Here is a 25,859-nt window from a genome sequence, read left to right on the forward strand (position 1 = left end):
TTTTCTTTCAGTTTTTTTATTCGGTTGATCGAGTTGTTCACAGTATACTTCAGCTATGATTGTTTGGTTTTGTGACAAGAGTTCAAAGTGTATAATACCAGCCATATCCAACCAAATGCTTAACAAAACCTTCTGAGGGTGCAGGTCTTGTTTTGGCTAAGGTTTAGCCTGTTCCCCTGAATGAACTCATTGCCTTCGGTGCTTAACGTTCTTGTAAAGTATCCACTTTTCATCACCGGTGACTACACGACTCAAAAACAGAGATTGAACCTCTCAAGAATGAAGAGCAGTGCAGATGTTGACACTCTCACTTTAATTGTTGTTTGTCAGTTTGTGAGGAACCCATATGCTGAGCTTAGACACTATTACAAGTTCTTGCAAATGGCAATGGGTGATCGATGATGATGAATTAAGATCTTTTGCTAAATCTTCAACAGTTTTTGCACTAAATCTTCAACAGTTGCATTCACATTTCATGCAATAATGGCTTCCAGCATATCATTATTGAGAGAGACAGGGTACCCAGAGCGAGGGGAATCTGTTAAGCTCAAGTCCCCCTTGTTGAAATTTTTGGAATCATTGCTGGCACTTTAGCACATTCAAAACATCATTGCCATACACTTCTTGCACATTCAAAACATTATCGCCATACACTTCTTGCACATTTTTTACAGTGTTAGCAGCATTGTTGCCTTTTTTGAACTCATAATTCATGATGTGCCTAACTTTATTACTATGGAGGTGCTATTCAGTGACCTCCATAGTAATAAAGGATTATTTAAATAATAACATATGTATGATGTTCTTGCAAGGTGGAATTCCTTAGAATGAGGCTGCCTCAGCTTAGCGGTACTTATAAAGCTTGGAAAATTCATGCTTAGATAAGCTGAGACATGTTTGAACAAGTGCAATATAAAAAATTACATTACTTTTGTGATGACCTGATGTCTTAATTTTACCTAACGGCTTGATTTTATTTAGTAAGCGTACCGTGTTTATCTATACATCGTTATCACCTTTCTTATTTATGCAATAGTTATCCAGTTAGTTGCTCATTATTAATTTAATTAGTAAGAAATAAACTTGTGTTATTTTTGTATTAGCTTAATGGTAATAGAAAGTTTAAAACAGCATTCACTGCTTAAACTCAACATTTACTTTAAAAATAATACTAATAATAAATTATGGTTTCAGATCAGATGAAGTAGAAAAATTACAAATCTCAGAATATACAGTTAATCCAGGAGAGGAAAAAACTGGACCAAAGGACTTTGAACTTCTCAAAGTTTTAGGAAAAGGTGGCTATGGGAAGGTAAAAAGGCTTCCAAAATATTCATAAAAGAAGACTTGCTAGTTATGTATAAATTTGTATTATTAGATTTGCAGTCATTTTCTTTTTTTAATTCTTAAGTGTGGTTTAGAGTGCTTTCTTCCTCCCTCCCCTTAAAAAAAATTACAGAAAAAATAAGAAGAAAATTAATTACGAAGCTTGTGCATTATTATTCATACTAGTATTTTTTAAGTAGGAGGTGACAATGTAGATGATACATAACTAAAATAAGTTTTTACTATTTTCTGTTATTTGTCATAGTAAAATGAATGAATGGGGGGACTAAATGGCCAGAAGCACCAGTCAGATTGACTTCTTGGGCTTGATTGAGTGCTTTTGGCCATTGTGCCGATAATCTGCAGACAATGTTCACATGTGCATATGCATGCAGGTCAAAATGGGAGCACCTATGCCTAGTAACAAAATTTTGTGCATGCACAAAATTTTTGCTTTCAGAATTTAAAATTTATAGTCATTACTGACTAGTATAAATTACTAGTCAGTAATTTTTGAACGTACTATAAAAATGAATTATATGATAAATCAATCTTGTCACTTATCTTATTTAGTAATTTCTCCAGTGTCTCCACTCCAGTATTACTCTAACTCATTTTAACTTAATACACTCTAATTAGTTACTTTTAGCCTGCAGTATCTGGGACAACTGACACTGATGTCAGCAAGTTGCAGAGGCATTTTTTTAGTGTCTACTGTGCAGACAGTACAGTCACTTGAACTGTCTGGACAGTTCGAGTGACTTATACAGGTGGTGGATTTTTGTAGCTATGTATATTTGAGTGAATTAATGTAGTGCTCACAATTTATTTCATTTTATTTTCACTATTGAAAATAAAACACTATCGGCAACATTTTTTTTTTCTAAGTTGGTACATCTGTCATAAGGATCCATGTGAAATTGCAAGTCATTCTATCAAGTAGTTTGTTTTATACAGCTGTCTGAGCAAAAGTGTTGTCTGTATCCCTTAAAATGGATAAAATTGAGTATTGTGCAGGTAGAAAATTCTTTGTAAAAGAAGGTTTAACGCCAAAAGAAATTCATTAGAAGTTTATAAAAGTTTATGGGCACTCTTCTCCTTTGTTTTCGACAATTAAGAAATGGGCTGCTGAGTTTAATTGTGGCCATACCAGCCTTGAAGATGATCTACGTGAATGATATCCAAAAAGTGTAACAACACCAGAAATCATTGATCAAGTGCACAATATGGTATAGGATATATTTTTCATGAAGAATTGCAAATGAAAACGTTTTGTGCAAGATAGGTGCCCCGCTTGCTCACAGCAGATCAAAAATGCACTCGCATGAAAATCTCTGAACAGTGCTTGGAGCATTTTAGCAAGAATAAAACTGATTTTGTGCATCGATTTATTACTATGGCTGATTCTTGGATTCACCATTACATATTAGAATCCAAACAGCAGTCAAAACAGTGGACAGAAGCCGGTTGTTCAGTGCCAAAGAAGACAAAGTCGGTTCCATCAGCAGGAAAGGTCATGGCATCGGTGTTTTGGGATGCTAAAGGCATTTTATTTATTAATTATCTTGAAAATGGTAAAACAATAACCGGAAAATATTATTCTGATCTTTTAACTTCGTGAGAAAAGGTCCAGTTTGCAGAAGAAAAAAAAAATCGTCTTTCATCAGGACAATGCACCTGAACAAAAAGGTGTTTTGGCAATGGGAAAATTAAGGGATCTTCAGTATGAATTGTTGAAACATCCACTCTATTCCCCAGATTTGGCTCCCTCTGACTTCTATCTCTTCCCAAAACTAAAACTCTTCCTTGTTGGTCGGCGTTTTTCTTCGAATCAAGAGGTGATTACAGCTGTAGAGGGGTATTTTGTTTGCAGATCTTACTGAAAACCACTGCAGGGATGGGATAATGGCACTGGAGCATCGCTGGATTACATGTATTAGTCTTAAGGGAGATTATGTTGAAAAATAAAAATAATTTTGAAATTTTAAATTCGTTTTGTCATTGTTAGGCCGTTGTTTTATGGAAATATTTAGCAGCAACAAACAAGCTCTTTTAACAAAGATGTGTGATGCATATATTGAGTCTGAGACTGGAAACTTGCACACAAAATATTTTTCATGTACACAGTGGGTGTACAAAACTGAGAGCGAATATTGTCTGCAGATAAACATTTCCAGATCTGAGGCATTTTATGGATCTAGATATTTTTTTTTTATATATATATATATATTGCCACCACATAAGATTCTTTGTTTTTTTATATTGCCACCATGCTCTATTGTGTTAGAAGTCAAAGATTTCTAAAATAGTGTCAAGTAATTAAGGGGAAAGAAGTAATTGATTAACATGTGTCTTGAGCAGCTCAGAATTGTATTAATTGGGAAAAACAGTATAGAAATAGGTATATAGAATGAAGGAAGATGATGAGATATGTTCACTATATTTGGATCTGGCTTGTGTATGGATTGAAGCATGGCTACTCTAGTTGTTTCATCATCAAAGGAAGGTGTAGAAATCATAGTAGTCAGTTTAGTAAGGCATTGCCTGTAAAAAGGCATACAGAAACAGCACTAATAAAAGTGACCAGAGGGAGTCTGGAAGAGTAACCTGTTAGGTAGATTTCCATTTTTTGTGTACAATCAAGAATTCTTAGGAATGTTTAGTTACACTTTCCCATATGTGAGAACGATATTCTGGGGATTATTGAATTTGATGTTTATGAAGTATTGGGGTTGGGCAGGAAAAAATGGTGTTTTGAACAAAAAAAGAATACAATGTATTTTAGAGGCTGAATAGGCTATTGATGTAATATGTTTATACCAGAATAAGCTGGATGTGAAAGTCACCCAAAGAAGGGGATAACTGATCTTCAGATCCTGAAAACTGGTTTTATTATGTATAATCCATGCAATGCCTGGTTAATCATCAGATCAACATTATTAGTTCAGTGGATTCCCCCCCCCCCCCCATTGTCATTTACTAAGCTACCAGTGTGTATGGGCACTGTTTATTATTGGTTAGTTATTTGTATTTTCCAAAAAAAAAAAACTTTCCTTCTCCTAAGTTTTTTTTTTTTTAAATTATGCCCATCATAAATGTAAACATGCATGTCTAGAGATTTACGTATAATTTTTTCTTCCCCACAACAACTTATTTTTCAATACACATAATACTACAGCTGTAAATTATCATGATCATAATCATGCTTGTAAAGGATTTAGGTCTAGAGTGGCCTGTTCCAACCTTAGAAGTCATGGTTGAATCTCTTAAGATGATGTCATAGTTTTCTTTTTCATAGTGGTTTGTAATTTAAGCCTTGTTTGGGTAATCTTTCCATTTTCATTCTTTCAACATGTTCCATCCATTTACGTTTATACTTTTTAATTTTTTCTATTACTGATTTCTGGTTTAATTCTTTCATAATTTCTTTTGTGATCGAATAGAGCAGGGGTGTCCTTTTGGAGCCAAAATAATTCCTGTAAGACTTTGAAGAACCACAACCTTTGACCAATGCGATGGTATGGGAGTAAGTATGTGCACACATGGCGAGGTGGGGATGCAGAAGTTCCTTTTACAATAGTGTTTCCTTCATTTCTAAGCTTCTTTGTTTTTCAACGAATTACATTTTGCCAGTTTCTTGATATGTTTCTTGTTTTCCCATGACTTTTTATAGTTACTTTTACATATGCCTAACTTTCTTGCATTTTTTTCTGACTTACTTGCTAGGAACATTCAATATGAGTTCTTTTCCAGGGCTGCCGCTAACTTTTTTGAGACCATAAGTTCCAGTTTTTTTATCCTTCTAGGCAACTTCTCCATGTGCCTCTTTGGTTGAATCAGTCAGCGTCTTCTTTAGATTTTGCTACTGAGATGCTTTTGTTTTTATTTTACTCAGAACTAAATGATGATCACTTCCTATTTGAAATCCTCTGTATACTTACACAGGATTATTATCCTTTTCCAGCATGATGATATTACGCTCAAATAGTAATGTGGTCAGGGATACTTTCTTATTTCCTTATATCTTTCCTCCATATGAATTTTTGCACATATTGATGTTGTAATGACTGCTCCAAGTTCTGTATACATATGCAGCAAGTAATAATCATTATTATTATCTTTGTTCTTTTTCCACGTGTATTACGTTCATGAATTTTTCTGCAAAAAATGCAGTTCACCTCAATAACCAGTACATCATTAATTTCTTTTATTTGTTTTTCAGATTGTAATTTATTTTGCAAAATTTTGCAATTTTAACACTTTCCTGTATGTTTGAAGAATTTCTTTATTAAATCTGAATATTTCTGTGGATAAGCAATACTTAATGTTATACTACATTTACTGTCATACATGATTTTTGTTTTTAAATTATTAAAACTGAACTGAACCTGAGGGTTACACCATTCTATGTAAGCAGTTTTAAATGTTTATTGTATTAAGTCAAGATGCATGGGAAATTGCTTTTATTTGATACTGATAGGCAGTATGGCATTGAACAATGTCATAATCACTTTGCAATGAAATCTCTTCTAGGAGCAGGACGATATATGAAAAACAGTTATTGTCATACATGTGAATTATCCTGAATCTGATGCCATTTATAATGCTAATTGCAGCATTCATGTTTCAAAATAGTATTATTATTACTGTCTGCTTTTAGTATCACCTTATAGGGAATGATGATCAACTTAATTTGTCTAGAAATTCTATTGGATAGCTTAAATGTTTGCTGTGCATTAACCACTCTATTCCAAGGTGGTTCATGTTCAGGTGTGAATAATATGATATACTGGAGAAAATACCAATGAATTTTTGTCCATCTCATTGTAGGGTTTTCAGTTTAAGAAGTTCTGTAATCTGATATCACCCACTATGGCATTTATAAGACCAGGGATTACAACTTAAGGTTTAGTTTCCAGATATCCAATAATTAAAATCCATTTCTAATAAAAAGAGGAAATTCAGAAAACTTGTCTGCATTTGAATCAACATGCATGTTTCTTGTTAATTTCAAGTAGCAGCCAAAGAGATGAATGCTTGATGCAATTTGCGATGATTGAATTATGGGATTCATGAGATATTGAATAGTATGCTTCAGCAACAAAAACACCTTGCTGAAAAGAAACTTATTGGTTATGATATCCTACAGCAATTTATTTATGCATGAATATTCCAAATCTGTGTGCCTGCAAAGTGCAGTTGAGACATCACAACATTTGTTCCTTTAGTAGGAAAGATCTGAAATTTTTTTTCTTTCATTACACTTAGTGTTTTTATGGTGTAACACAGAAAAACTAACCAGAAAACACATGTTCATGCACAAATAACAGACATAATACACCAACCTCACTGCCATAGCTGCTTCAACTATAATTTTAAAGAACCAAATGCTTTGGGCTTGAGCCATGGTCATTTCATCTTGTATAATTAATTTACTAGTGTTATTAATTTATTAATTTATGTTAGCATTACAAATCCTTCATTCTGTTAGCATTGGCCTACTCTTTTGAAGGTTTGGGTATAACACTAAAAAACTGAAGATGTGCACCAGGTAAGCATTTTGTGTTTTTCCTGAAATCTCTTTTTTGATGTATCCATATAATTTGTTTTAATTTCCAAACTTAATAGGCAAAGTTGAAATTAGTAATGTTGGTCATGCATTTATATGACACTTATGTAATGTAATTCAAAATAATTTTCTGATTTCATTCACTATATCTTCACGTCTCTTTAAATTGTGCTAGGAATTAGAGATAACTTACCAGAAATGTAAATTTTGAGAAATAAATAAATTTGAACTTTTTCTGAAATAAATATTAGGCTTAATGTCATATGCATTGATTTTGATCTGAAGTTTGGTGGCTTTTTTTTTTTATTCCATAGGTTTTTCAAGTCCGTAAGATAACAGGAAAAGACACAAATAAAATCTTTGCAATGAAAGTGCTGAAAAAGGTTAGCAAAGATTTAAATATTTGCTAAAATGTGTCCATTTCAAATTCTAAATAAACTAAAAATATGATTTTTTTAAAAGGAAATATATACAAGCTATTGAGGCTATCTTACCTAAAAGGTGTATAAAATTATTTTTGTTTGGTTTTAAAAGTAAATTAAGGTTAATTTGCTCAAGTGCATTCCAAAAGGAAGTGTACTTTGCATGAATACTATGAATACTAGGACAATTTGATGTGAAGTTTCTTGTTCACATTTGGGTAAATGATAAAAATATAATTTTTTGTTAGGTATAATTTACTTTTGTAACTAAACAATTTTTTTTCATAATTATTTTAATAACATAGCGATTCATCTTTTACCATTAATTTAGCTCTCTATCACCATGGGTTGGCCTTCCATTGATAAGACTTCAATAAAGATCAAAGCCAGTCTGAAAGGAAGTGTGCTGTGCACATTTTGGTATACTAATGTGTTGTTATGTGAAGTCATCTTGTGAAGTTACTTTACATTCTCATGCTTGGTTAAAGGATAAAAATACAAATATAATTTCTTGTTAAGTATAGTTTATTTACATAACAGATTAGTCTAGTTACAGGGAAAAAAATCAATGAAGAGTAAAACTTTCTTTCAATCTGACACAACTACTAAATTTTACTTATTAAATCCAATTAATTTAAGTGCTGGAGCACTTTAAAAATCACAAAAGCAAAACTTCCCCAAAAAGTTGTTTTTCTCCTTCTTTCCCACAGATTACTTTAGCTGCATCATTCAACTGATTTTGATGAAATTTAGAATAGTTGTTTCTTACGGGCATTAGCTGTAGTTTTTTAACAGTAAACATTAAGATGAACTTCTTGAATTGTAGGGTTTCAAGTCAATACATGGACAAAGATCAAATTATGAAATTAGATTACTTTCATGCACCTACAATTCCACAGAAGGTTTAGTAGGAAAGAGATAGAGGAATTTGCAAAGTTATTTGCAAGCTTTATTTTTATACATTATTATAATACAGTTAATGACACCAAGTATAACAGATGATAGTTGTCAAGACATTGTGTAGGGAATTTAATATGAGGGATTTTGTTGGGGTGGGAGGTGTATAATACATTTACTATCAAAGTGAAAGGGTTGTAGATGATAAGTGAAAATAATGACTGTGTGTGCATGGGTTAGAAGTATTACAAAAGTGAGATAATGGTATTGTGAATGTTTATGAACAGCTGCTATGCCTGCATTGTGACATGGGTTATTGGAAGGAAAACCCTATCTTCTCCATATGAAAATGGCTAATGCACCTTTGATTGAAAAGCTATATATATATATATATATATATATATATATATACACAGCTGACTCTTGAACAACGTGAGGATTAGGGACACCAACAGTCAAAAATCTGTGTATAACTGTTGACTTCCCAAAAACTTCACTACTAAGAGCATACTGTTGACTGGAAGCCTTACTGATAACAAAGTCGATTAATACATATTTTGTATGTTATATGCATTACATACCATATTTCTTATGACTAGAGAAAAGAAAATAATATTAAGAAAATCATAAGGAAGAGAAAATACATTTACAGTACTGTACTGTATTTATCGATACCGTAAGTTTACATTGTCTGTTTACAAGATGAATTGTCTGTCTGTCAGTACCTGTATCAATATTGTCTTATATAATACAAAACACTGCAGAAGTTATATGCATTACTAACACCAGACATCAAAAATGAAAAGATAATGTGAAAAAGAAATTTATATATATTTACAGGTACTGATCCTAAGTAGTAGCACTAGTGATTAGTTATTTTTAAGAAAAACCTTTTTAACCCTGGTTTTCTTATGTAAAGCTTTATTTTATCTGTTTCTTTTCTGTCACATGTTATTGTTTGCTGTGGCACTTGCCCTCAATGGTTAGCCAATTATCACACATACTTTCTTTCTTTCTTTAAACTGTGTGGTAGTTCTTGTTTCACTGAAGACGACTTGATTGCAATATTTGATGTTAAAGTGATCAATAAATAATAATTTACTGTGTTGCTGTATTATGTCTGAATTACAATTATCCTTAAAAGTTTATTTTAATTACCAGAACTATTAAATGGAACTTTAATATGTTGAGTAACTCATGAAAATATTGAGTTGAATTCTTTATTCCCTTTAATCACTGGTATTATCTTTTTTAATATATATCTGTTACCAGTCTTCAAAAATAAGAAAATTGAGTTCTGTTGTAGCATATTTGATATGAAAATCAGTATTTAAAAGGTAACATGCAATGAAAATAACAGAACAAGCTTCAGTAGTATTCTTAATAGCTCATAATGCATTTAGCCCCTTGAGGGACATTTATTAGTGAAGAGAAATTAAATATTGAAATAGATAAAAGAGAGCCAAAATTAAAATTAACCCCAAATTGGAAAGAATAAAATGGCTAAACAACAAAATATCAAGAAGTTTTGACTTAAAACCTATTGAAAACAAGAAGAAGGATTATGAAGAAAAACTCAATCATAAACTAGACTGAATAAATATATTTGAAGAAGACAAATAAAATAAGCAGAAACCTAACGTAAGTAATAATCTCAGCAGCCAGAGTGAAGAGAAGAGAAATTAAATATGGAAATAGATAAAAGAGAGCCAAAATTAAAATTAACCCCAAATTGGAAAGAATAAAATGGCTAAACAACAAAAAAATCAAGAAGTTTTGACTTAAAACCTATTGAAAACAAGAAGGATTATGAAGAAAAACTCAATCATAAACTAGACTGAATAAATATATTTGAAGAAGACAAATAAAATAAGCAGAAACCTAACGTAAGTAATAATCTCAGCAGCCAATGAATTCAAAAGTAACAAAAAGACTATAAACTTTCAGAGGAAACCTTACAACTACTAAAAAACAGACAAAATATGAAACAAGACAAAAACTTAATTTCTAAAACAGAACTATGCAAAACAATAAGGAAAAGATAAGAAATGAAATAAGATCTTATAACACTAAAAAAATAAAAGAAACAATTGAAAACAATAAAAGTATGAAAATACTAAGAAAACATTTAACACTTGGCAAAAGTCAAATAACTGCAATAAAAGACATGAATGGAACTATAATAAGGAACCAAGAACAAATCCTAAGCAGGCTAGAAGAATTTTATAAAGAACTCTAACTCTTCTCCATCACATATAGAATTCATCCCCCCATTCACTTCAGATGAAATAAAACAAGCATTAAAACAAATGGAAAATGTCCTAGTGAAGACCTAATTCACACAGAATTAATTAAATGGAGAAGAAACAATATCATTCATCATGTCACAAACTCACTAAATCTATGCCTAGAAGAGGGAAAGATACCAGAAAACTGGAAAAATGCTACTCTGATACTTTTATTTAAAAAAGTAGGCAAAGAAGAAGTAAAGAACTTTAAACCAATTAGTATTCTTTCCAATCTGTACAAAATTCTCACAAAAGTAATAACAAACAGGTTAACCCCTCTTCTAGACTCAAATCAACAGTAGAACAAGTGTAAAGGCTTTAACACAATTGATCATATTCATGCAGTAAAACAAATAATAGAAAAAGCAGAAGAAAACAATTGCTTTTCTGTTTAGCCTTTCTTGATTATGAAAAAGTATTCGATTCCATCAAAACTAATGCAATAATCAAAGCACTCCAGAATCAGGGAATTCCTGGAGAATATATGGACCTCCTCCAGGAAATCTACCACAATGCAACAGCAACAATCCAACTTCACACAAATAGCAATAAAATATCAGTTGAAAAAGGTGTCCGACAAGGAGATTCTCTATCACCCAAAATCTTTACGGCAGTCCTTCAAGAAATATTTAATAATATAAACTGGACAAACCTTGGTATAAAAATTAATAACAGAAACTTAACACACCTATTATATCATAATTTTTGCAAACACTCCAGAAGACCTTAATAGAATGATAGAAGACCTATATCATGAAAGCAGAAATGTCGGTCTAAAAATAAACAGAGAAAAAAACTAAAATCATGTTTAATCATTTTATAACACCAAAAAACATAATAATAGAAAACAATTTCTTGGAAAGAGTCTCTTCATATACATACTTAGGTCATCTCATTGATCTAAACTGTGGGCTCCAAAAGGAAATAAATAGGAGAGTTCACCTTGCCTGGGGTGCATTCAGAAAAGCATTTTTCAAAATAATGATGTCACACTCTGTTTAAAAAGGAAGACATTTAACCAGTGTATACTTCCAGTCATCACATATGATTGTGAAACTTGGTCGCTAACAAACGCGCTGACAAATAAACTACCAACTCAAAGAAAAATGGAGAGATTGATACTAGGCATCACATTAAAAAATAAGAAGCGAAACACCTGGATAAGAAGCCAGACTCACATCACTGATATCATTCTTCACCATAAGCGACTAAAATGGAAATGGGCCAGACATCTATCCAGGAGAGAAGATGAGCGATGGACCACTATACTAACAAACTGGATTCTAAAAGAAGGGAAATGAGGCCGAGAACGTCCTAAAAGAAGATGGAGTGATGAACTGTCAAAATTTGTTGAGAAAAATTGGTCAACCATTGCCAAGAACAGAAAATGTTGGAAAGAACTGGAGAAGTCCTTCATCCAGCAGTGGACAGAAAATGGCTGAAAAGAAGAAGATAAAAGAATAAGCAGAATCGATGTGTGCACCATTTAATTTGTCATGTAGCTTATAATGCATTTATCCACTTGAGTACATTTATTAGTGAAGACAAATTAAATATGAAAATAGAAGTCAATCTGTACTTGAGCTTTATAGATCTAAAAAAAAGCTGTTCCAAATGCTACAGCAATTATATGCTGTAAATGGGACATTACATTGAGCAGTACATAGCATTTCAGTTGTAACTTAGCAGTTATACTTAAAGGAGGTACAGAAGACGGTTTTATGTTAAATCAGGTTTGAGACATGGATGCACATTATCTCCATCATCTATGTGGATCACATTATGAATGAAAGTCACATTAGACCTGATATCAAAATTGGAGATATTCGACTCAGCTGTTTATGCAGAAATGTTGTATTCCTAAACAAATCTAGTAGAAGGTGGGCTTTCCTGTCTAAAGTGAATAATAGCTATAATGAATTCAGTATTTATTTATTTTATTTATTCTTATGACAAAAGGAATACAGAGCAGCTATAGGTCAATGTCCAGTCTAGAAAGCCAATCCAGGGCCTCCTCTATCGCCTTGTGGATGTCCTGGAGGCAACCACTACCACGAAATTGGCCTCTTGGGCCGTCATTCACAATGTGAGTAATCATCTAGGCCAGAGGTCGCCAAACTTCTTTGACCGTTGACCCCTTCAAGAGTTTCTTGACTTTTTATCGATCCTCCTCTATTTTACTATTACGTAATTATGATAGGCATCACATTAAAATAAACAATCTAAAAACTCGCATTAAAAATGTGAGTTTTTAGATTGTTTATTTTATAGTTACAGTGTTTATTGTATGTATAATATAGTATATATTATTATATTGGCTTAACGTCAAACGGGGGTACGTTTTTGTTTTTGACGTCCTTCTTAACATTACATATTTGATAGGAGGGATAAATAATATATAAAATATAAAATTTGATTTAGATAACAATAATACAATCTTCCTATAGGTATATATAGGATGTACCACGGGCGGGAACCACTGATATCCGTTTATTGGTAAATACGTCATTTTGGCCTACATGATTGGCCTCCGTAACTAGTTTCATGACCTTGCTCAATCTTACAGGTCCTATTCATGTCACTGTTCCCAAGATTCACTCTTAATTGCATTGTCATTCAGGATGGAGGTAATCCAAGTTAACCGAATTAAATATTACCCGTACAATGATGTCTTATATTTTTCTATCAACCCCTGTGCCCGAATCGACCCCTAACAATGTTATATCGACCACTTTGGCGACCACTGATCTATGCTATGAAGGAACAATCACAATAAGGATGGTCTGACAGTCTCCATTTATGTAGGAGGTAGTCACATCTTCCCTGGTTAGTGCTGATCTTGTTGATAGATGACCAAATCGTCCTGGGAAGAGCAAAACTAGGCTGTGGAGCACAGGGATCTTCAACCAGGAAGCTATTTGTTGGAAGATTGTTGGACCAGTGTGTTCTCTCCACATGTCAAGTGTTGATGGTAAGACAGCTTAAGAGAGTTCGTCCATGTACCAGAAAGGGTTTCTTGATTTTAGGCAAACACAAACCTGAACATCTTCCAGGATGTTCAGGTTTGTGTTCAAGGTTGATTCCAGGTTGGCAAAGGAGGTAGATTGGTGTAGGATTGCTAGGCCATCGGCATACATATGTTTGCTTGAGTTGGTATGTGGTAAGTCAGACACGTAGGTGGATTTATGAGAGTCTGGTGCAGGGGCAGGAGTGGATTGCTCATTACTTGATTAAATTCTTTAATCGAGACTTGTCTTCTCTGTATATTTGGTGGAGCAATGTTATATAGGACAGGTAGCTAGAGGAGAGGGGTGATTCTCAGCATCCCACTAATTATGTGCATAGTAGAGTTTAGCTGGGTGTCTATAATGTTAGTGTACTCACTTCTTTCCCAGACGGGGGCATAGTATTCTGCTGCAGAGAATGTAAGGGCTAGTGCAGACGACCTTAGAACTTCTGCACCACAATCCCCAGGTTGTTCCAGCAAGCCTTGAAATGATGTTATTTCTCGTTTTAAATTTGTTGGACAGGTTGGTGACGTGCTTTCTATAGGTTAGACTTCTGTCCAGACTCACTCCAAGGTATTTCGGATGATGCTCGTGTTCTACCATTTTGTCACAGAAAGAGAGGTTGAGGTGTGGATTTGCCTCTGCATTGATCAGGTGGAATACTGTGAACAGTTTTTGTTGGATTTGGCTTCAGGTACCATTGCTTGAAGTAATCTTCCAGGATGTTCAGGTTTGTGTTCAAAGTTGATTCCAGGTTGGTGAAGGAGGTAGATTGGTGTAGGATTGGTAGGACATCAGTGTACATATGTTTGCTTGAGTTGGTATGTGGTAAGTCAGACACGTAGATGCTACATTTCACTACACCAAAGTAAGATAAATCTAAATGTTTTGCTAATTGTTTATCCTAGCCTGACCTCTGGTGAAAAAATAAATAAATAAGCAAAAATTAAAAAAATACAAAAATAGGGGTTGCTTAAGGGCCGAAGCCAAATAACTGGAAGAGACCACATCGTCTTTCAGAAATGTGAAGAACTGACATGGACTTCTGACCTAATTTCCAATCCTCAACTTCATGTGGTGTGCCCTGTTAAATAGGTGTCTACTAGATACTGAACGAATGAGAATTGGCTGGCAATTTGGGACTTAGCCAACCAAATGGTATTCTCTTTTGGTTTAAATCACAAATGCATATAATGGTGCAACATGAGATTTCATGCCAGCTGGGGCGTCATCCAATTAATGGAATCAGGGCAAACAGTGAAAAGTCAGCTACTGGAACAAGTTCCAACTCAACATCTAGAAGAAGAAGAATAAACCCAACATCAGAAAAACTGAAGATAGGAACCATCAATATAAGGAGTGTTAATGGAAAGGAAATCAAATTTGCAGAAGAATTGGAAAAGTGCCACGTAGGCATGATTGGCATTACTGAGACAAAGAAGACAAAAACAGGTGAGATCTTACTAAATAATAAATATAGGATGTTATAGCATTCAACACCAAACATGAAGATAAACGTCTTGATTGGAAGGCGGCTTCAAATAGAGCTCTGTGGGCAAACTTCAAAATGGGGGCATGAACAATGAAACTTATTTGTACTTATGGTCCCACAGAAGGTTCTTCTAAGGAAGAAGTTAAGAAATTTTTTTGTCATTAGAACAGGCAGCTGATATAAAGAAAATGGAAAAAGTGGTCCTTGTTGGAGATCTGAACAGCAGAGTAGGAAATGAATCCCACCAGGCATATAGCAACATCTTGGGAAAATTTGGAGAAAAGGGCAAAGCTAATAATAATTTCAAGTATTTACTAGACTTCTCCTCAGGACATGGACTAGTCATTAACAGCATGTTTCAACATAAAGATGTGCACGAGTTCACATGGGGACAAGACACAAGAAATAAGAAAAGTCTCATTGACTACATTATTATTGATAGTGATATCATCATGCTCATTCAGGATACAAGAAGTCTACAGAGGATTTGAAATTGGAAGTGACCATTACTTAGTACTAAGCAGGATAAAAATGGATATCACATTGAAAAGAACAGTATGCAAGAAAGTTTTAAGAAGAATTAAGGTTGAGGAGCTTTTACGGATAAATTGTAGACTTGACTTTACAAATGTTATTGAATCAAAAATGAAACAAATTGAAAACAAGAACCTTGGAGTCTCAGTGGCAAACTCTGAAGAAGACCTTGATTGATTCAGTTATGAGGTATGTGGTGAAGTTGTCTGCAAGGAGAGAAAAATAAGAACACCTTATTTCTTGAAATAAGAATAATCTGCCAGTTGGCAGATTTCCTAAAAGAATGCAGAGAAAAATGTAAGAGCTAAGCTGTATGTACAAGTAGCTAAACAAAAGTCATTGGAAGACTTTGGTAAAAATATAGAAAATAAATAGGAAGGTGGCAAAATGTTATGAAGGCTATTGAAGAAGCTTAGAAATGGATGAAAGAGTACTGTAAAAGGAATCAAAGATGATACAGGTGACATTAAAACTAAAAATAAGGATATCCTAAATGTCTGGAGTAATTACTTTGAAAGGCTGTTAAATGAACCAAGCAGTGACAGAACCATACATATGTATGGTATAAAATTTATGCAGTGGCTACACTGCATAATTCAGAAAGCCTGGTCAGAAGGTTGAATTCTCCCAAAGATTGGAGTAGAGCCCTCGTAGTACCCATCTATAAAAAAAGGAAATAAAACTTATTGTGAGAATTTCAGATGAATTTCTCTACTAATTTCCAGGTAAGATTTATGCATACATGAAAAGAGACTGTGGAAGAGAAACTCAGAGAAGATCAAGCTGGGTTCAGCCCAAATAGAGATTGTCAAGATCTGATTTTCACTTTGAGACAAATAGTTAAGAAATTGTGGAAATATGGCAAAGATCTGTACTTAAGTTTTGTAGATCTGGAAAAGCCATGACAAGGTGCCCAGAGAAAAGCTTTTCAAAACACTATGGTTATATGGGGTAAATGGAGCATTATACAGAGCAGTACATAGTCTCCATTTAAGTTGTCAGCAGCAGTTAGAATTGAAGCAAATACAGGAAGATGGTTTGATGTAAAATCATTGATAGGTAAGACATGGATGCACATTATCTCCTCTTTTATTTATCAATTATATGAATCACATTATGAAAGAAAGTGGCACCAAGCCTGATATTATAAGTGGATCAAACTTGGCTCTTTGCTTTATGCAGATGATGTATTCCTAAACACATCTAGTGCAAATCTCCAGGTCTCACTAACTAAATTGAATGACAGCTGTAACAAATTTGGCATGAAAATCAGCATTAAAAAGACCAAAACTATGAAATAGGCAGTTGCATAGCAACTTCAGCTGCATTCTGAATGGGGATCCTATAGAACGAGTAAAATATTTCAGCTATTTAGGCACAGTTTTTAATGAAGATACAGATTAAATCTGGAAATGGCTAACAGAATAAGCAAAGCTGGTATGGTGGGTAGCCAGCTGAATAAATTTATATGGAATATAAGAGTGAAATTAGCCAAAACATCAACAGAAAAATCAAAAACTATGGCCTTTAAAGGACAAGATCCAGCAAGAACTAAAATAGTATTAGATAACAAGATCTTAGAACAGGTGAATTCATTTAACTACCTAGGATGTATGATCACTCATGAAAATGAAAAAGATATAAACATAAAAATTGCAAAATATTTAAAAATAACAGGAGTAATTAACTCTATATTTAAACCAAACCTAGTTCAAAAACAAACCAGGCTAAAAGTATACAATACATTAGCCCTACCGGTCTTAATGTATGGAAGCGAAATCTGGACAATAAAACAAAAAGACAAACAAAGATTAACAACAGCAGAAATGAAGTTTATGAGAAAAACTGCAAAGTATACCCTATTTGATCACAAAAGAAACGAAGATATTATGAAAGAATTAAACCAAGAACCAGTAATTGAAAAAACTAAAAAATATAAACATAGATGGATGGAACACGTTCAAAGAATGAAAACAGAAAGATTACCAAAACAAGCCTTAAAGTACAAGCCATTAGGAAAAAGAAAACCAGGACGTCCTCTTAAACGATTCAACGATGACTTCTAAGGCCGGAACAGGCCATACTAGGCCTAAATCCTTGATACGTATGATGATGATGATGATGATCAAACTAGCAGTATACACGACAACTGTGTTCAAGCCAGCAGTACAGTAATGAGGGTATGAAGCACCTGTGGAAAGTGTCTAACTTGCGCCCCCACAACCCAAAAATGACAAAGTTTGAAAAATTTAAATGTAACAAGTTAAATTTACTAAATGCAATATGTTAAATTTACTAAATGCAATATGTTAAATACTTACTATTAACCCCATCAAAATGAGTTGCAGTGTGTTGCAGAATATGTGTGTCTAAAGTGGCATATTGACGAAATTTAAAAATACAATATAAAATAGTGGACTTTTATATCTGGTTATTTATTTTTATTTTTTACGTTTTGCACCCCAAAGCTAGTTGTGCCTGTGGCGGGCGCCTCTTTTGCCACGCCCTCGTTACGGCACTGCAAGCCCATACGGATATGAGGATTCTGTGAAAAATTAGGGGACTGAACCGATGGATGGCATGAATGGCATGAATGGCAGATCATATTAAAAATGAAGATATTAGAAAGGAACTTGACATTATTATCATTCAAGAATGTGTCAGCAGAACTAAACTCTAGTGGTATGGCCACCTAAATAGAATGGGTGAAGAAAGGTTAAGAAAACAGGTGTTTGATGCTAAGATGGCATCAAACTTGGTTTTACTTAATATATAAAAACATTAATATATGAGGACTATAGAGATGTGTTTAATGTAGTTCTGCTATAAAACTTTATTTTTATTTATTTAGAGATTTTTTTCCTACCATCTGTATATATATATATATATATACTGATATATATACAGATACTGATATGTATTAAAAATTTTATTTATTTTTTCACCAGAGGTCAGGCTAGGGTAAATGATTAACAAAGCATTTAGATTTATCTTACTTTTGTGTAGTGTCATATGGCTTGTGTCCTGTGCATATGTATGTTTTCTTGATGATGACCTCGATACAGAAGTCGAAACGTTGAGTTCAGGAATGCTAACATGGTTCGCATTCAGGAATATGTTAGCAGAGCTATTCTTAAGTAATATGGTCACTTAAACTGAATGAGAAAGGAGAGGTTAGTAAAACAAGTATATTTTTGCCAGAATTGCATGAAAAAGATTCAGAGGAAGACCAAGTAGGTGGATTGATACAATATGAAGTGCCTTAGAAAAAATGCATGATCTAACAATATTGGAGTCTTGATAGATTACAGATTAATTTGGATAAAAATTATTAATAGGAAGTTAGTAATGATGTAGACTTTTTAGTAATTCTCTCATAATGTTCTGTACACCTCCTTGAGAATAGAGATCAGGAATTTGCTGATGGTGATTCTGATTTTTATGTTAATCAACAAAACAGTTTTATTTAATTATTACATTTATTTAATTTCTACTTAGGCAACTATTGTAAGGAATCAGAAAGATACAGCCCATACTAAAGCTGAAAGAAATATCTTAGAAGCAGTAAAAGTAAGTTTATTTTGATAGTTTATAACAGCAATAATATATATATATTATATATATGTAGAAAGTTTTTTATCTTGGGTATATACTATGTTTAAGATACCAAGCAATTTTATTAGCTTGGTTTTAATCCTTTTTCTCAAGTAAGCAAACAGTCAAGTCTGTGCCTGCGCATAGTGCAAGTCTGAGGCAACTCGTGGTAAAGGTGGAGTAAGCACTGATCACTTTCTTTAGTACTTTCCCCTAATGCAAAGCACATCCCCTTGCAGAGATGTATGATGCTATGCATTAAAGGTCAAAACCGGTCTGGGTAGTGACACCCTTGCCTTTAATGCATAGCATCATACATCTCCGCAAGGGGATGTGCTTTGCATTAGGGGAAAATACTAAGGAAAGTGTTCAGAGCTTACTCCACCTTTACCATGAGTTGCCTCAGACTTGCACTATGCGCAGGCACAGACTTAACTGACTTGTCTGTTTGCTTACTTGAGAAAAAGGATTAAAACCTAGCTTATTAAATTGCTTGGTATCTTAAACATATTATATATATATATATATATTACTGTGAAGTGAAGAGTGGGAAATGTGTAGTGACTATTGCACAATTTGTGCTGTAAAGTTGAGCATGCATTAAAGTTTGTATGAATAACTAGCATAATATCAAATATCCTTTAGCATGTAGTAATTTGAATAATAAATTACACAATAACCACAGTAATTAACTTTAATGAAATGAAAGTACAGATATTTCGTACTGAAAATAACATTACATCATCAGGTGTGTAGAAACGAGCAATTAAAGGAACTGGATTACAAAGTGCATATGGTAGTCAGTGGTTTGCCAATTAAAACTGTTTCTGTGTGCTAGAAATTAGTATTAATAAATATTATTAAAAATATTATTAAACAACTATTTTTGATGGTTACATAAGATAAGAATCTCCCAAATCTTTGGTCGGTGGGGGTAGGGGGAGACAATCGTTTAGATTTGGCCGATGTAAAAGGGCTTCACAACTTTTTTTTTGAAAAGGTGTTCACATTTAAAATGTAGATGATGAGATTTATCCCACTGGATGTTGTGTTTAGTGTCAATACTATGTTGTGTCAGACCAGACTTTTGAGGTTTCATGTATTCGATATTAATATTGATGTTCTTTAATTCTTTTCTCTACAGAATGGCCTTGTTTGTCCAAAGTATGTTAGATTACATTCACACAGTATCTGGTAAACGCGAGCTAATGATGGAGGTGCCAGTTTGTCTTTTTTAAATGGCAACAGATGAGAAATTTTGTTTATCAGAAAATATGTGGGAATGAGATGATACTTCTTCAAAATTTTATCAATCACTTCCGAGATGCCAGAAATATAAGGGATTGGAACCCTGTGGACTGTTGAAGAATCCTGAGGTGTTGGAACATAGGAGTTCATTATTTGCTGGATTTGGTTAGGGTTGTAACCATTAAATTCCATTAACTTTTTTTGATAATGAGATGTTCTTGTTGCAAGCTTGAGGGAGAGGAGCCCACCTTACGTGCTCTATTAATTAAGGACTTGATAACACCAATTGTTTGAGAGGTGTGATGAGCAGACTTTTGATGGATGTATCCGCCAGTAAAGGATAGGTTTTTGATAAACATTGGTTGATAAATTACTAGAGGTTGTGCGTGTTAAATGGATGTCCAAGTGTGGTAAACTACTAGCCTTTTCTTTTTCCATGGTGAACTGAATGTGTGGGTGAAGGCTATTGATATGTTGTAGGAAAGTGGTAAGTTCATTTTCAGAATGAGGCCAAATAGCAAAGACATCATCAACATAATGAAACCAATGAGAGGGTTGGGGATGAATGGATGAGAACAAAGTAGCTTCTGAATGGTTCAAAAAATAGTTTGCCAAAGGTGGACACAGAGGGCTACCCTGGCAGTACCTTCAACTTGTCTATAGATCTTGTTTTTCCAGCTGAAATATCCTCATTGTATAACAAATTCAAAAATCTTTGCAATATCAGGAGGATAATCATCATATAGTAAATTAAGTGTCAGATAATGAATGTTGGTAAAAAGGGAAACAATGTCAAAGCTGACTAACAGATCTGACTCTTGTATTTGAATATCCTTGATTTTTTTTTCAAGAAAATGTGTGAAATTCTTGAATTCCACACATTAACTGCTTACACTGGACAATCCACACATTCTTGAATTGTCCAGTGTTAGCAATTAATAAACGTGACAGAAATTTAGCAATTCTATAGGTGGGGGAGTCAATACAGTTGACAGTGGATCTTACTAGATAACCTTCTTTATGAAGTTTTGGGAGGCCATATAAACGAGAAGTTCTTCCAAAATGAGTGCACAACTTGTCCACACTATTTTGATCCCAGCTAACAACTTCATCAAGCAGCTTATTTATTGTTTGATTTGCATTTTTGTAGGGTTTTATCTAGGAACCGATTGGTAGAATTTTGAAGAAGTATCATCTCATTCCCACACATTTTCTGATCAACAAAATTTCTAATCTGTTGCCATCTACAAAAGACAAACTGGCACCTCTATCATTAGCTGGCATTTACCAGATAGCGTGTGAATGTAATCTAACATACTTTGGACAAACAGGCCGTTCTGTAGAAAAAAGAATTAAAACACATCAATATTATATCGAATACATGAAACCTCAAAAGTCTTCTCTGGCACAACATAGTATTGACACTGAACACAATATTCAGTGGGATAAAGCTCAACTTCTCCATAGATGCAGGTTTAAATATGAACGGCTTTTCAAAGAAAGTTGCGAAGTCCTTTTACATCGGCCAGATCTGAATCTGAACGATTTTCTCTCTCTCTCTCTCTCCTCAAAAGTTTGGGGAATTCTTATGTTATGTAACCATCAAAAATAGTTGTTTAATAACATTATTCATTAATACTAATTTCTAGCATGTGGCAACAGTTTTAATTGGTAAACCACTGACTGCTGTATGTACTTTGTAATCTGGTTTCTTTGATTGCTTGTTTCTATACACTGATGATGTACTGTTATTTTCAGTATGAAATATCTGTACTTTCATTTCATTAAAGTTAATTACTATCGTTATCGTGCAATTTATTATTTATAATCATGTTACAGGTACCTTTTAAAGATTGGTGCAGTAATTTGACTAGGCATGGTACAAGCAGGTGAATCATTGGAAAAGGCAGCTATGTGGGGAAAGCTGAAGAAATGAGATGGAGCAGAAGACAGTAGAGTTGGATGGACAACATAAAGGAATTTACCAACTTGAATTTACAACTGTCTGTGTGATTAGCCGAGTGGCTATGGGCTTCGCAACCATGTGCGTGGGAAAGGAGTGTCCTCGGTTTGATTCCTGTTGGCGACATGAGGAGCTTTAAGGATCTTTCTCAGACATAGCCAAATTAGCCGTTCTTGGGTGAGGACATCAGGGTTTTTCCTTCCCACAAGCAGGCAAACTGACCCTGTGAACACATGCATCTACAGACATAGGACGCACCAGAGGCATAGGACTAGCTACCTTATCCTCGGGATGAATATGGCTTAGAAGAGCTAAGGATAGCTCTGTAACAGGCCACTAAGCCTAATACATGAAGGGAAGAAGAATAATTTACAACTGCTGAAAGAAAAGAAAGGATTGAGTGAGATGGAGCACCCTTTGCTCACAAGATTACTAAGAGTTGGAGATGAAAGTGACACATAACAGGCTCTTTCAGTGAGGTTTCTTCTAGATATCATTCCTTTATACACCTCCGAATCAAAAAATTGCAATAATCAAAGAAAATGTTTTGAATGAATTGCAATTCTAATTTATTGCATACAAAACAATTAATTTATATGAATTACCATCATCGAAATCTCTGTACTTTATAGATTATATAACCATATAAACACATAAAAATGTAATATAAATTATAAGAAAACTGTTATTTGAAAACATTCACAAAATTAGAATAATTTTAACATAGTTCAAAATATTAGAATATTCCAAATTTTTCCAATTGGTTTTGAGGAGAGCATCGGAAAAGCATGTATTTCAGTAGCTGCGGTACTGACTCGTGTGTGAGGAATTGTTTGTGTGTCGATTTCAGTTAATCATTTGCTAAACATGGATTGAACAAGTGACATATCAGAAGCTAAGAAGTTTCTACCTACACAAAAAAGGCCAAACTTAACAGCTTATAGCTGAGGAATTGAAATGTTCTCAAGCAAGCGTGAGTAGAGTATTGAGACAGTATTCTAATAACCAGAGTTTTCAAAATAATTGCTGCAATAGCATTCAAAATGTTATAACTACATCAAGAGATGAGAGGAGATTGAAGAATATCGTGAAGATAAACCGCTTCTGAAGTGTAACATATTTTCACAGCAGGTGGCAAGAACTAGGTGTGAAAGTCTCTAAATCTACGATGTTGAGACGATTTCACAAATTCGGGTTTTAAATCACGTGTGTCTAAGATGAAGCCATTTATGACTTCCAAGCAAAAAGAAGCTCAAGTGTGATGGTGTAAGTAAAAACTGTTGTAGGGTAAAGAGGACTGGAAAAAAGTACTTTTTAGCAATGAATTTTATGTTTTGTGTGTTCCATGGTCATCAAGGAATATGTGTTTGGTGTCTTAAGCAAGATGTATTTAATAAAGAATGCATGAAACTTTTGGTGATTTGCAATCTCTGTCATTTTATTGGCTTGTATGACCACAGAGGGTCCAGGTAGGGACCTTTTATTTCATATGTATATTGTGTGAAAGAATCAATTCCAAAGTGTACCAAGAAATTCTTGAGCACTTTATGTTACCAGCATCAGAAGATTTATGTGATTGCGATTTTGTTTTTCAGCAAGATTCAGCTTCTTGTCACACTTCCAAGACCACTACTAGGTGACTCAAAGAAAGGCAAATCAGTGTAATTCCTTGGCTGGCAAACTCACCAGATTTAATCCCCATTGAGAATTTGTGGGGAATTATGAAGAAATGTCTTCAAGAAGTTGTCCCAAGGTTTTTATTTAAAAAATCTTCACAGTGAAATGCAGTGCTACATACTATGGTCTACCAGAGCAAAGGCTGATGCCTTTGCCCCAATAGCTCAGAAAGGCTGAAGCCAAAATATATCAAGATCTATCCCGTGCTGGTATGAGGTATTCTAGAAGTCATTTGTTGGTGACGACACCAAGCCACCAGTGTGCCCTGCAAATGTTTAAACGACAAGATTTTAATGTCTGCCGAAGTAATGCCTATAGAAGTCAAGTCTTTGTAACTCTCATTGCACCATACATCACGAAGGGAGATGGTAGCACTAGTGAAATGAGGAGCTGCCCCCAACTCCTCTTCAATCTGTCAAGCAAGATCTATATTCTGCCCATATTATGAGACCTTGTTCCTATGACTGACAACAAGTGGGTGTCCAGTACCCACTATCTGTGTATCAATAACCCAAACTCTTTCATCCTTTGCAATTAAATTGGACTTTCTAATACCAGCTGTCATCCTATAGTGAGGTTCAACTGCAGTCTCCCAACCTTTGTTTTTCAACCACTTATTTAAAATGGAGACCATGGCATCATGCTGCTTGACCCAAATACCATGAGTTCTAAAACAACATTGGGCAATATGAGAAAGGGTTTCACTGTAGCTGCAACCTGTTCTATGATCAGTATGTTATTTTCAACCACAAAATTAATTAAATAAGATAACTGATAAATAACTGATAAGATAAATAAATAAGATAAATAAGATAACAAGGGTCAAAGCTGTATAACTGAGAGGAGACCTCCACATAGCCTTTAAAGGAATGCGGAGAACCGACCAGGGCTTCTGACCTAATGTCCAATCCTCACCTTCTCGTGGTGCACCCTGTTGGGTATACGAGGATGGGCTGGCAATTTGGGATTTAGCCGACCAAATTGTATTCTTATTGGTTAAACCAAAATAAAAAATGATGGTACAACATGACAAAATTTCATGCCGGCTGGGGCGTCGCCTGGTTAAACAAGGCCCCCGTTGTTTTCGCCAGGGAACCAGGGCGAACAGCGAAAAGTCAGCTACTGGAACAAATCCGAAAACAAACCCCAACTCAACATCACCAGAGTTAAAGATCGGTACTATCAACATAAGAAGCCTGAATGGCAAAGAAATGGAGCTAGCTGAGGAATTAGATAAGTACTAGATCGACATAATAGGGGTGACTGAAACAAAAAAGACCAAAACTGGTGAGATCTTTCTGAGCAATAAATACAAAATGTTATATTCAGGCAATAACAATCAAGGAAAAGAAGGAGTAGCCATAGTATTCAACACAAAATACGAGGCTGATCTTCTTGAATGGCAGTCAGTCTCAAGTAGAGTAATGTGGGCAAATATGAGAATGGGGAACTGGACAATGAGACTTATTTGTGCCTATGGTCCCACAGAAGGTTCTACTAAGGTAGAAGTGGAGGAATTTTTTGAGGCTTTAGAAAAAGCAACTGACACAATGAAAAAGGAAAAGTTGGTCCTTGTTGGGGATCTAAATAGTAGAGTAGGAAATGATTGTGAGACATACAAAAATATTTTGGGAAAATTTGGAGAAAAGAGCAAAGCTAATAATAATGGCAAATATCTGTTGGATTTCTGCTCAGGACATGGACTGGTTATTACTAACACCATGTTCCAACATAAAAATGTGCACAAATTCACATGGAGAGAAGAGGCTAGGAATAAGAAAAGTCTCATTGACTATGTTATTGTTGATAGTGATGTTTTCTCCCTGGTGCAGGACACCAGA

The 25,859-nt window shown here is 34.2% G+C and overlaps 1 protein-coding gene across 3 annotated transcripts in view; it reads left to right on the plus strand.

The window, feature by feature from the left end:
- Window positions 1-25,859, plus strand: part of S6k (Ribosomal protein S6 kinase) — a 366,025-nt gene that overhangs the window by 94,812 nt on the left and 245,354 nt on the right. For all 3 annotated transcript variants that reach the window (XM_090400916.1, XM_090400917.1, XM_090400918.1), the window contains exons 3-5: window positions 1,195-1,312; window positions 7,210-7,278; window positions 19,035-19,106. In XM_090400916.1, the coding sequence (XP_090257042.1) occupies window positions 1,195-1,312; window positions 7,210-7,278; window positions 19,035-19,106 (259 nt within the window). The remainder of the gene's footprint in view (window positions 1-1,194; window positions 1,313-7,209; window positions 7,279-19,034; window positions 19,107-25,859) is intronic.

Source organism: Typopeltis vanoorti, chromosome 11 (assembly GCF_054136105.1).
Source record: "Typopeltis vanoorti isolate ZY-2024b chromosome 11, IOZ_Tvanoo_1.0, whole genome shotgun sequence".
NCBI classification, from domain to species: Eukaryota; Metazoa; Arthropoda; class Arachnida; order Uropygi; family Thelyphonidae; genus Typopeltis; species Typopeltis vanoorti.